Source organism: Physeter macrocephalus, chromosome 14, assembly GCF_002837175.3.
Source record: "Physeter macrocephalus isolate SW-GA chromosome 14, ASM283717v5, whole genome shotgun sequence".
Classification (NCBI taxonomy): domain Eukaryota; kingdom Metazoa; phylum Chordata; class Mammalia; order Artiodactyla; family Physeteridae; genus Physeter; species Physeter macrocephalus.
Window position 1 is genome coordinate 36,509,402 of NC_041227.1, and position 11,459 is coordinate 36,520,860.

At 41.0% G+C, this 11,459-nt stretch overlaps 1 protein-coding gene across 4 annotated transcripts in view; it reads left to right on the forward strand.

The window, feature by feature from the left end:
• The first annotated feature begins 909 nt into the window (after positions 1 to 909).
• The window catches only part of BTBD3 (BTB domain containing 3), a 39,632-nt gene continuing 29,082 nt past the window's right edge, over positions 910 to 11,459 (forward strand). The window contains exons 1-2 of one of the 4 annotated variants that reach the window (XM_028499128.1): positions 973 to 1,052; positions 7,526 to 7,664. In XM_028499128.1, coding sequence (XP_028354929.1) covers positions 7,559 to 7,664 — 106 coding nt within the window. In that variant the 5' untranslated portion in view covers positions 973 to 1,052; positions 7,526 to 7,558. Of the gene's footprint in view, positions 1,053 to 1,657; positions 1,730 to 7,525; positions 7,665 to 11,459 lie in introns of those variants that run through there. The other 3 variants (XM_024123561.2, XM_007113778.4, XM_028499129.1) reach the window with 3 other exon arrangements.

The following is an 11,459-nucleotide window of genomic DNA, read 5'->3' on the forward strand; positions in this document are numbered from 1 at the left end:
ACTTGAATTCAGGACCCTTCTACTTCTACAGCATTTCACTGCTAGTCTTCACCTTATATTCCAAAATTCTGCATCTAATCAGACCGCCAGAAACACCAGACCCTTCTCCCTCACACCTTTAGTATTTATCAGTTATCCACTAAAAAAAGCTGAAAATTTGAAATGAAGCACCAAAAATCTTTTCAGACGAGCTTCAAGTACTCTTCCAGCCACCGTTTTTGCCCTTCACTATGAAAAACACATTCAGATTAAACTTGTCCCCCAGAAGGTTCATGAGCTCATATATCACTTCATTTTTTTTTTTTTTTTGCAGTTTCTGCCTTTGCGTTGACCTTTCTCCCTGGTGAGCTTATCTTCTGATTCCACCTCTTACCCTTCCAGGCTTCTCAAAGTTTTCTATCACCCCAGCCAGAGGCAACTCTCCTTCCCCAAGCTGCTTAAGAGTGTAGTTAATGTTTGCAGTTTCAGGTACTGGATGATCTCTATTTATGCACTTTTCTCATCTGTTCAAAGACAGGGCTGGATTCAGTGCCCGAAAAGGAATCCCAAAGCCAAATGCAATCGGTTCACCATTACCTGAGGATGCCCTGTGTTCTGCACAAAGGCTCTGCCAAAGTAGGTGCTCAATAAATATTTAACACCTTAATTGACGAATGATACAGAGACGAAAACTGCAACTTGTGGGACAACGGCGAACTTGCTTCTCAGCGAAGGGTGACTTTTGGCCCTCTTCCACTTCCCTACGTTTCACAGGTCCAGGGTCACAGTCCACTACGGCACCGGACCCTAGGAAGGGAAAGGCACTACGCATGCCCGGTATCCAGGGGCGCCTCCGGGCGCGCAGCCCGCTCGGGCCCGCCCCTCCCTCGCTCGGGTGCGCGCGTGCGCGGCCCCGCGGAGCGTGCCCTGCGTGCGGGTGCCCGCCGAGCCCGCCGGGCGCTGGTTCCCCGAGTGCCCGGGCCGTGGCTTGAGGAGCGGGCACCGGGCCGGGGCAGCGAGCAGTAAGCAGAGCAGACGGCGGGCGCTGACTGAGGTGACAAGAACAGCGAGCGGTGAGTGAGGGGACCGTGAGCGAGCGGGCGGGCGCCTCCGCGCGTGCGCAGCGTCGGACCGCCGGGCCAGGGGCGCGCTCCCGGCCGCGGGCCGGAGGGGCAGAGCTTGGCTGGGCAGGGACGGGGCTGCCGGCCGGCGACGGGACAGGGGTTATGGGGGCGCCCGGATCCCCCGTCCCGGCTCGAGAGGCGCTGGCCGCGCGGGAGGGTTTCCGGAAGAGCTCCAGGCGGGACGGTGCTGGCCCCGCGCGGAGGTCCTGGCGTCCGGGCCCGAGGGCAGGGCTAGCTGCAGCTGAGGACGCCGGGGAGGGGCGAGGCGAACCCCCCGGGGCTCCTGCCGGCAGTACGGGCGCTCGCTGAGTGCGCGACCCCCGGAGGTGGCCGAGGTCCAGGGAGGGGGCGCGGCCGAGCAGCCTCAGCGTCGAGCAGGTGGCGGGGCCGCGCCCCTCGCCCGGGGAGGCGCGGGTTGGAAACGGGAGCAAAGTTCCCCGGAGCAACTTTACTGGGGCGCAGCCTGCGGGGCCCGACCGACACCCCGGCCTTCGCCCAGCCCTGGTGGCCGCAGGACCCCCGCGAATGCTGGTGGGCTTCTGCGGGTTCAGTTTCCTTCTGGCTCTGGAGCTCGTCCTCCAAGTTCTGAGCTGTATTCACTGCCAATTCGCTCTTAAAATAGATGTGTAAGTTTGGTGTTTCGGTAAGAAGGATATTTGCTCTCTTGGGAAGAAAGCGCTTATATTGCCCGTTTGCTTGTTTTTTTTTTTTTTTTATCTCAAAGAAAGTATTGTTAGGGCATACCGGGGACTCCTATTTATCAAGAAACCTATTGTCCTGTGTGTGCTTGGAGAAAGCCAGCTAATTTCTATTATTAGTCGTAAAAAGACAAAGAGAGATAACTGTGCTTTCTTTTTTCCTTTCTTTCTCTCTTTTTTTTTTTTTACCCTTTGGTTTAAATACTCTCCGCCACCTCGCCACATCTTGGAGTACTGTAGTTCCCAAAACTGGCTGCACAAAAGGATCACTGGAGAGTTTTAAAACTCTGCTCAAAATTGCACCCCAGACCAATTAAAACACGGTGTGTAGTTTATAAAGTTCCCTCGGTGATTCCAATAGTGCAGCAGAGTTTGGGAAGCATAGGTTTAATTTAAGAAAGTCAAGATTTTAGTTTTGCGAAGTAGCATTCAGTTTGTAACTGATGAGACGAAACTCTGGCTTCGTTTTCCATAGACAGGAACTCACAAAGAGTGGTTTGTTCCCGCCGGGGAGGGAGGGAGGGAGGGAAGCGTCTCTAATGGTTCAAACTTTAGCTGAACTGTATAATACGACTCCAGCGTCCAGACATTGTTCTAACTGGTGTTTTGAATTTCTTTTGGGCGTGTTGAATTTCCTAGTAGTAAGCCCACCTTCCTGACCCCTGCTGCACCGAAGGGGTTTCATCTTCTTTTAACCCCCTCTCAGCCTCCCTCCCCCGTTTCCCCTCTTAACCATCCCCCAGGCTCTGGGAGGATCCCCTCCCCCAACATGTACCGACTCTAAGGGGTGACTGCAGGTTACCATAGCAACGGGTCTTCCAGGGGAAGTGGACGGGTCTACCTTTGGTTTTCTGAAAAGGACTCGTCCTTTTCTAAAGATTCTGAAAGACCCTTTTCAGTTCTTGGCCTCAGCTCAGGTAAGGGTGAGTTCACGCAATTCCACTTTTTCTTTCTAAGTAATTTCAGAATTATTAATGCTGTTGTATGGCGTGATAATGCTAGCAGCTCTGCTGTTCTACCTTTACCAGTCTTTGCACTAAGAGCTTGTGTAACAAAGTTCCAAACGAGGTGGAAGCGACTTTTTTTAAAAAATGGTTTTTCTTTGGGGCACACAAATCTGCGAAGTATATGCATCATTTTTCTAAACTCCGAAGGCATATTTAAGAAATTTTAAAAGTGAAATATAATCCTATATCCATGCAAAAACCTTTGCTAATTTGTGGCCCAAAAATGTCATTGTCAGTTTGTAAATTGTTTCGTTCCTAGAAAGTGCTTTGCCATGATTCTTTGCAAAATGTTAAACCACTTGTAACGTTATACTTTAAAATAACAAAGGAAAGGCACAGTTTGTCTACAGATTCACCCACTCCTTCCCTTCCCCAACACACACACATCCAAACAAAGATAATTTTTTTTAATGTTCATTCTTTTATGTTCAAAAGAGATATTCCGCAGCCAACTAATTCCAGTTTACCTTTCAAGGAACTCTTAAAACTGTTCCACACAAAATAGTACAGACATATTTACGTGTCTTTCAGGCTTTTTGTTTTTATGAAACCTTTCAAACTTTACTGTGTAAATAATAATCAGAATTTGATCAGTCAATCCAAAATGCTTATGGTAGTATAGTGACTCCCAGCATCTATTGGGGATTGCAGAGGTTTTCTTTACTCTTGTGTTATGTGCTAGTTAACTTTCTGGTTATCAAGCAGATTCCATAAGGCTAATTTTCCCCATTTCACTCTGAGAAGAGAATAATAGTGGAAAATCCTCTCATTTGGTGGACCTTGTAGTTCAACAGTAATGCTGTGCAGCTAAAGCAGTAACTGCTCACCTAATCTTTTCATTCCATGTTTAAAAATTGAGGCCTTCTAAGCATCTACAGTTGAGAATTTCTGTTCTTTCTATGGTTTTTAAACATTTTAAAATGAAAAGCCATTGTCCTTGTTGTAGACATTTGGGGAATTACCAATAAAAGTTAAAAAAATAAAAATCACAGGTACGTCCAGAAATAATCAACTGTTCATGGGATGATATGCTTCCATTTGTCCCATTTTATTTGTCTGCGTATATATACTTTTAAGGAAAATTGGCACTTTAATTTCATTTGTATTTTTAAATACTGCCTTTTTGCTTACTATATCACAGACATTTCCTATGCCCTTAAATCTTCTTTGAAAATAAGATTTTTAATGATGGGTATGCCAAAGTTTATTTAGCTGGTTTTCTCTTTTTTGACATATTTCCATTTTCAGTGTTTGGATGTATAATATTCTGGTTACAAATCCTAGCTTGGCCACTTCCAATCTAAGTGACCTTAATTACCTAATTATTTGATTGTGCTTCCTTTATGCATAGAATGGGGGTAATAATTGTGCCGGCAACAGAGTTTTGGAGCGATGGAATGAACCAGATAGAGGAAGGTCTTCAACAGAGTCTGGCAAAGGATGTAGGCTCAGAAAGTATTAGCAGACACACAGGCAGAGCTGGGGTAAATGCCCTTGTCTAAAAGTCTCACTGTCTCTGACTTGCTCAGGCTAGATTTATAGCAGAATTCCTGGGGCAGAGGTGAACTCTTTTATGACTCTTGAGGCCTGTTGCCAAATTGCTTATGCCAGGACACGTCGATTCCCTTACACACTGAACGGTCTTTCCATAGTGTCAGCACTCCAGTGTTTAATCTTTCCTTATCTTCTATAAAAATGTGGTCTTATTTTAATTCATTTTTTTTTTGGTAACTAGTAAAATTAGTAATTTGCTTTATATTTGTTCATTTTGCCTTCTGAGAGTTGTCCAGGTACTTTGTCCATTTTATTGTTAAATGATGATTTTAAAAAATGATTTAAAATATTTTTTAATATAAAGAGATAATATATGTATAATTAAATATTCTATACATATTATATAACATGCTCTCAATATAAAGAGCATATAATATAAATATGCTCTTAATAGAAACAGCATTGTGCCTTTATCATATTTGTAATTTTTTTTTTCCTCCACAGCTTATTATTTGTCTTTTAATTTACTTTATGGTGTTTTCCAAAGAACAGGATATTTTTACTTTTATGTAGTCAGCTCTCTCCATCTTGTCCATTATGACTTTTCCTTGTAAATATTTACGTTTGAGAATATAAACAGAGGTGAGGTAAATGAAACAAAAATTTTGGAAATATATTAGATTTGTACATTTAGTTCTATATTAGCACATGGATGTGAATTGTTTTACAGCACCTTCTCCTGAGCCAGCCCATCTAGTCTACCAGCACCATCTGTTAAACAGTCCATCCTTTCCTCATTGGGTTGTGGTCTTCCCTTTATTATATTTTAAGATCTTGACTAGGTTTTGGTTCTGATTCTGTTTTAGGTCTTACTCATTTATCATTGACCTCTTATCTTAATCAGTGTTAAATATTTGTAAATGTACATTTAGAATATATAGAAGTATCTGCTAGAGGAAGTCACTCAGGTCTTTTAAAAATCATAATTATAGTCATCTATCCTTTCAAATAAAAATTATATTACTATCTTTATACTAATACGTGCACATAATTAAAATCTAAGAATACTAAAATACGTATTGTAAAATAAGTGGTCCCTTATCTCTCATCGCCCTCTACCCATCCCCTTAGGCTCCTCAGTGGCAGTCTTTTGACTGTTACTGGTTTCTCTTGAGTTTTTCACTGGGACCACATACAAGGTCTTTTCCTGTTGGGCTGGTCAGAGGGTGGTCATCAGGCAGCACCCTGCGCTGAGGAAAGGGTCCAGCTGCCAGTGTTGGGGAGACATCTGGCTGGAGTCTTAGCATCCTCTTCACTTTGGGGAAGGTTCTGGTGCTCTCACAGTCCAAATACTTACCTGTTTTATCTACTCTCCCAAGAATCAGTCTCCAGTCTTGCTGGGCTCAGGCAGGGACTGTGGGCCAGAGCTCCACAGCCAGGAGGTGGGAAGGGCATCCGGGAAGTAAGGCTGCTAACCTTATTTTAGCCCGCTGCCCTTTCTCCAGTTTTGAAGCAAACTGGAGTGCTTCTCAGCTTTTCTCACTGGTGGTGGAGCATTTCACTCTTAGGTCTGCTGAGTTGCTACTTGTCCATCTACTTTCCACTTTAATGATTTTGTTGTAATTTCCACTACAGTTCTTTAAGTCCTTGCATCTTTGTCTTCTGGAAAGAACTCTTTACTGCCATTTTTGTGGAGTTTAGAGAAAGGATGTGCCTGAATGTTTCGTTAAACTTGCCATCTTAACCTGGAATGCTCTGCATATGAATCCTTAGAGCTGAGAAATATCCAGTTATTTTGGTTCGTTGGCAAGACTGTCATGTACATGTAAAGTTGTCAGTGTTTCTCTGAAGGGATGTGAAAAGTTATACAGACCTTCTGTCTCTTAGCAGAGGTGTTTTGTTTGTTTGTTCACTCTTTATATAAGTCCTAATATTTATTGTAAGGGTTCTTCTTAGGTATTTATGTTTTTGTTGCTGTTGTGATGGGTTCTTCAAATTGCCTATTGCTGGTATAAGATGGTTGTTGATTTTTGTAATTTTATTTTATAGCTGGTTCTTATTCTAAGAGCTTTGCAGTTTATTCTCTTGGGTTTCATAGTTACGTAATGACACTTGTGTCTACTTCTTTCTAATAATTATACCTTTTATTTTGGTTTTATGGCAGGCTGCACTAGTGTTAGCATTCTGGAACATTATAAAATACATCTGGAACATTATCAAATAGTAATGGCAGTAATGTGCAAACTTTTGTTCTTTAATAGGAAAAACAGTAGTACAGTATTGGCTTTTGTTTTATCATAATTCTTCATAAGGACAGAGGAAATCTTTTTATTTCCAATTTACCTAGAGGTATTTTTATTATTATTTTTTAAGGGATAGGAATTGAATGGAATTCAATTAGCAGTAATCTGCTAATAGGAATTAGCAGATTACTGTTAGCAGCTACGGTTTATCACTGGTATTTCTTAACAGATCTACTGACTTGAGTCCCAAATATTAAACTGGAGTAAATCCTTCCTTTTGAATAATTCTTTAGAAAAAAGAATTCAGTTTGTGACAAATTCAAAAGATAACATGACATCCAGTGCATGTTCATGTCTTCTGTGGTGGGGGTTGTGTGGGATACAGTCACCAGGGCTTTTTCAAAAGAAAATATTGTAAATTGCAGAATCCAACAATCAATTCTCATCTTCACTCTTGGCAGCACTTGATATAATTGGTCATTGTCTCTTTTGATTTGACTTCCTTCATTTGATTTTGAGGACACCACATCTCCTGCTTTTCCTTCTGTACCACTGGCTTTTCAGTCATTTTTCTTTAAATGTGTGTGGTTTTTTGTTTGTTTGTTTGTTTTCACACCAGCCTGTTAATTTGGAATACTTCAGGGCTCAGTTCTTGTGGGACTCTTGTGACAAACAATTGTAAGATTTTAATAAAGTACCATGTAGCTCCTTTAGACTTGCAATGTATATTTCCAGTTGAAGTGGGTCTCTTAAACTCCTGATGCATATATCCAACTACTTTTTTGACTTCTTCACTTGAATATGTAAAATATACTTCAATTTTAAGGACTAAAACAGAATTTCTGATCTTCCTCTGCAAACCTGCTCTCCCTGTAGCCTGCCCTATTTTGGTGTTGAGGCAGCTCCATTTTTTGGGTTATTCAAGCCAGAAACCTTGGAATCATCCTGACTCTTCTCTTTCTCTCCCACTTTACCTCCAGGCTGTTAGCAGATCCTGCTGCTCTATCTTCCAGATGTATCCAGAATCCTGTCTTCCAAATAAATCCAGGAGTTCAACCTCTTTTCTCACGTCTACTGCAAGCACCTTCCTCCAAGTCTCCAGCACCTGTTGCCTGGATGGTATGCAGTGGCCTCTCCTTTCTTCTTCCCTGCCTTCCTTTAATATGTTATCGGCCTAACAACCGGAGTGATCTTTTTAAACCATAGGTCGCATATGCTTAAAACCCTCCTCTGGCTCTCCATGTCACTCAGAGTAAAAGTCAAGATTCTTCATGATGATTCCCAAAGCCCGACACCTTCTGATTACCAAGACCTCTGACCTCCTCCCCACTCCTCTCCCTGGAATGGAATGCTCTCCATTCCAGCCATCCTTACCTCCTTGTTGATCCTGGAACCCTCCAGGCACATTCCCACTTTTAGGTCTTTGTGCTGGGTTTTCCTTCTGCCTGTAGTATTTTCTCCCCAGATGCATTCATGGCCAGCTCCCTCACTGCCTTCAGGTCTTCACTAAGCTACCACCTCGTCAGTGATGCGTATGCTGTTTACAGTTGCAAACTGTGCCTGGTATCCCTCTTGGAATGCTTTACGTTTTCCTTTCTCCATAGCATCTACTACCTTCTAAATTACCGTATGACTTATTTATTTATTGTTTATTTTTGGTGAATTCTCCTTTCCTGTCCCTGCTAGACAGTAAGTTCCATGTGGCCAGGTATTTTATGTTCCATGTGGCCAGGTATTTTATGTCTGTTCATTAATGTGTCCCAAGTGTGTGGTACATAGAAGATGGGTCAGTAAATGTTTTTTGAATAAATGAACATAGTCTGCCTTCTCCATTTTTTTTCCAATAAATTTTTCATAATTTTTCATAGTCCTTTGGCATCTGTGGATCTAGCATTGGTGATTTAGCATCCCATCAGCAATGGGGAAGTTGAAGAACATGTATAATTTATAATGGATATAATAATACAGAGAGTGGTTATGAGGATTAAATAGGATACTGTCTGTAAAGAGCTAAACTGTGCCGGTGTGTAGGAACAGGTCACTTAACTGTCAGAAAGCCTTAGCCAACTGACTCGATTCACATCTGAATGATGTGAATTGAATTCTAGAACTTGCTCTCTTTGGATTTCAATTTTTTAAGCAACGGTGGGCAGTGGCAGTGGCTTCACCTTGGGAACATTTCAAAATACAGGGAGCCTGAGCTCCCTGGTAAATATCAGTGATGTGCTCTTCCTTTGTTTATTCTTTAACCCATCTGTTAAAGTGGAATGCAACCACTTGTTTTCTCCTTTTGTGCTTTCTTGCTGTTCAGGACATCTCCCCATCTCTCAGTCTCCTTTAAGTCCTTTTTTCCTCTGAGGTTCTAGCTGAAATAAGTTCTTTTATAAGGTGAGTTTGAAATCCTTCAGAGGCACAGAGAAGCACATAGTTGAACATGATATTAAATCCACAAAGTCCAAAGCTCTCAGGCCTTTAGCTTCAGTCCCCCGGACAAATGTGTTGTGGCCATCCCTGCAGCGACCATCAGAGCCATCATTTTGCTTACAGAGTTTCTAGAGTCTCCTTTTGTGTCCTTTAAATCTGAGAATATCTCAGAAGCATCAGGCTTCCTCTCCTCTTTTGATAGAGCAAGAAATATTTGTATGCTTTTTACTGTGGCAATTACTGTGCAAATAAGGTGAGTCATGTGCCAGAAAAAGATGATTATTTTAGAGATTGTGAAGGCAGCCAAAGAATAGACAATAAACCAAAACCACGATGTATGTATCTCTAGAAATGTGTAAACCCAATGCGAGTAACCTGAACACAAAAATGTGAACATTTTCTTCAGTTTCTAATTTTTTTCCTCAAAAACTATCTAGTTACTTAGTTTTTTAAAAATCTACTTAATTTTTCTCTAATAGTATATGAGCAGGGGAGGTCCCCATATTCAGAGAGTGTAAACATTTTAGCCTCAGTTACCATACATACTCCAAATAAAATTTCACAAGCACCGCATTCTGAATGTATCACCTGATGAATTTGCCTTGTCTTTGTAGATGGGATCATTGTATTTGTGCTTTGTTTTTGTTTTGTTTTTTATTTTTTTATGCAGCAGGTTCCCATTAGTTATCCATTTTATACATATTAGTGTATGTGTCAATCCCAATCTCCCAATTCATCACACCAGCACCCTACTCCCCCACCACTTCCCCCTTTGGTGCCCATACATTTGTTCTCTACATCTGTGTCTTAATTTCTGCCTTGCACTGGTTCATTTGTACCATTTTTCTAGGTTCCACATACATGTGTTAATATACGATTTTTGTTTTTCTCTTTCTGACAAGATCAAAAAAGATCTTGCTGTGATTTATGTCAGAGTGTTCTTCCTATGTTTTCCTCTAAGAGTTTTATAGTGTCCGGTCTTACATTTAGGTTTCGAATCCATTTTTAGTTTATTTTTGTGTATGGTGTTAGGGAGTGTTCTAATTTCATTCTTTTACATGTAGCTGTCCAGTTTTCCCAGCACCACTTATTGAAGAGACTGTCTTCTGTTCCATTGATCTATGTTTCTGTTTTTGTGCCAGTACCATATTGTCTTGATTACTGTAGCTTCGTAGTATAGTCTGAAGTCAGGGAGTCTGATTCCTCCATCTCCGTTTTTTTCCCTCAATACCGCTTTGGCTTTTTGGGGTCCATTGTGTCTCCATTTCAAGTTTTAAGATTTTTTGTATTAGTTCTGTAAAAAATGCCATTGGTAATTTGATTGGAATTGCATTGAATCTGTAGCTTGCTTTGGGTAGTATAGTCATTCTCACACTATTGATTCTTCCAATCCAAGAACATGGTATGTCTCTCCATCTGTTGGTATCATCTTTAATTTGTTTCATCAGTGTCTATTAGTTCTAGTAGTTTTCTGGTGGCATCTTTAGGATTTTCTATGTATAGTATCATGTCACCTGCAAACAGTGACAATTTTACATCTTCTTTTCCAATTCGTATTCCTTTTATTTCTTTTTCTTGTCTAATTGCTGTGGCTATGACTTCCAATACTATGTTGAATAATAGTGGCGAGAGTGGACATCCTTGTCTTGTTCCTGATCTTAGAGAAAATGCTTTCAGGTTTTCACCATTGAGAATGATGTTTGCTGTGGGTTTGTCATATATGACCTTTATTATGTCATATATGACCTATATTATGTAGTTTCCCTCTTTGCCCACTTTCTGGAGCGTTTTTATCATAAATGTGTGTTGAATTTTGTCAAAAGCTATTTCTGCACCTATTGAGGTCATCATGTGGTTTTTCTTCAATTTGTTAATATGGTGTATCACATTGACTGATTTGCATATATTGAAGAAACCTTGCATCCCTGGGATAAATGCCACTTGATCATGGTGTATAATCCTTTTGACGTGTTTTTGGATTTTGTTTGCTAGTATTTTGTTGAGGATTTTTGCATGTATATCCATGAGTGATACTGGTCTTTAATTTTCTCATGAGTGATACTGGTCTGTAATTTTCTTTTTTTGTAGTATCTTTGTCTGGTTTTGTTATCAAGGTGATGGTGGCCTCATACAATGCGTTTGGGAGTGTTCCTTCCTCTGCAACTTTTTGGAAGAGTTTGAGAAGGATTGGTGTTAGCTCTTCTCTAATTGTTTGATAGAATTAACCTGTGAAGCCATCTGGTCCTGGACTTCTGTTTGTTGGAAGATTTTTAATCACAGTTTCAATTTCATTACTTGTGATTGGTCTGTTCATGTTTTCTGTTTCTTCCTGCTTCAGTCTTGGAAGGTTATACCTTTCTAAGAATTTGTCCATTTCTTCCAGGTTGTCCATTTTATTGGCATAGAGTTGCTTGTAGTAGTCTTAGGATGCTTTGTATTTCTGCGGTGTCTGTTGTAACTTCTCCTTTTTCATTTCTAATTTTATTGATT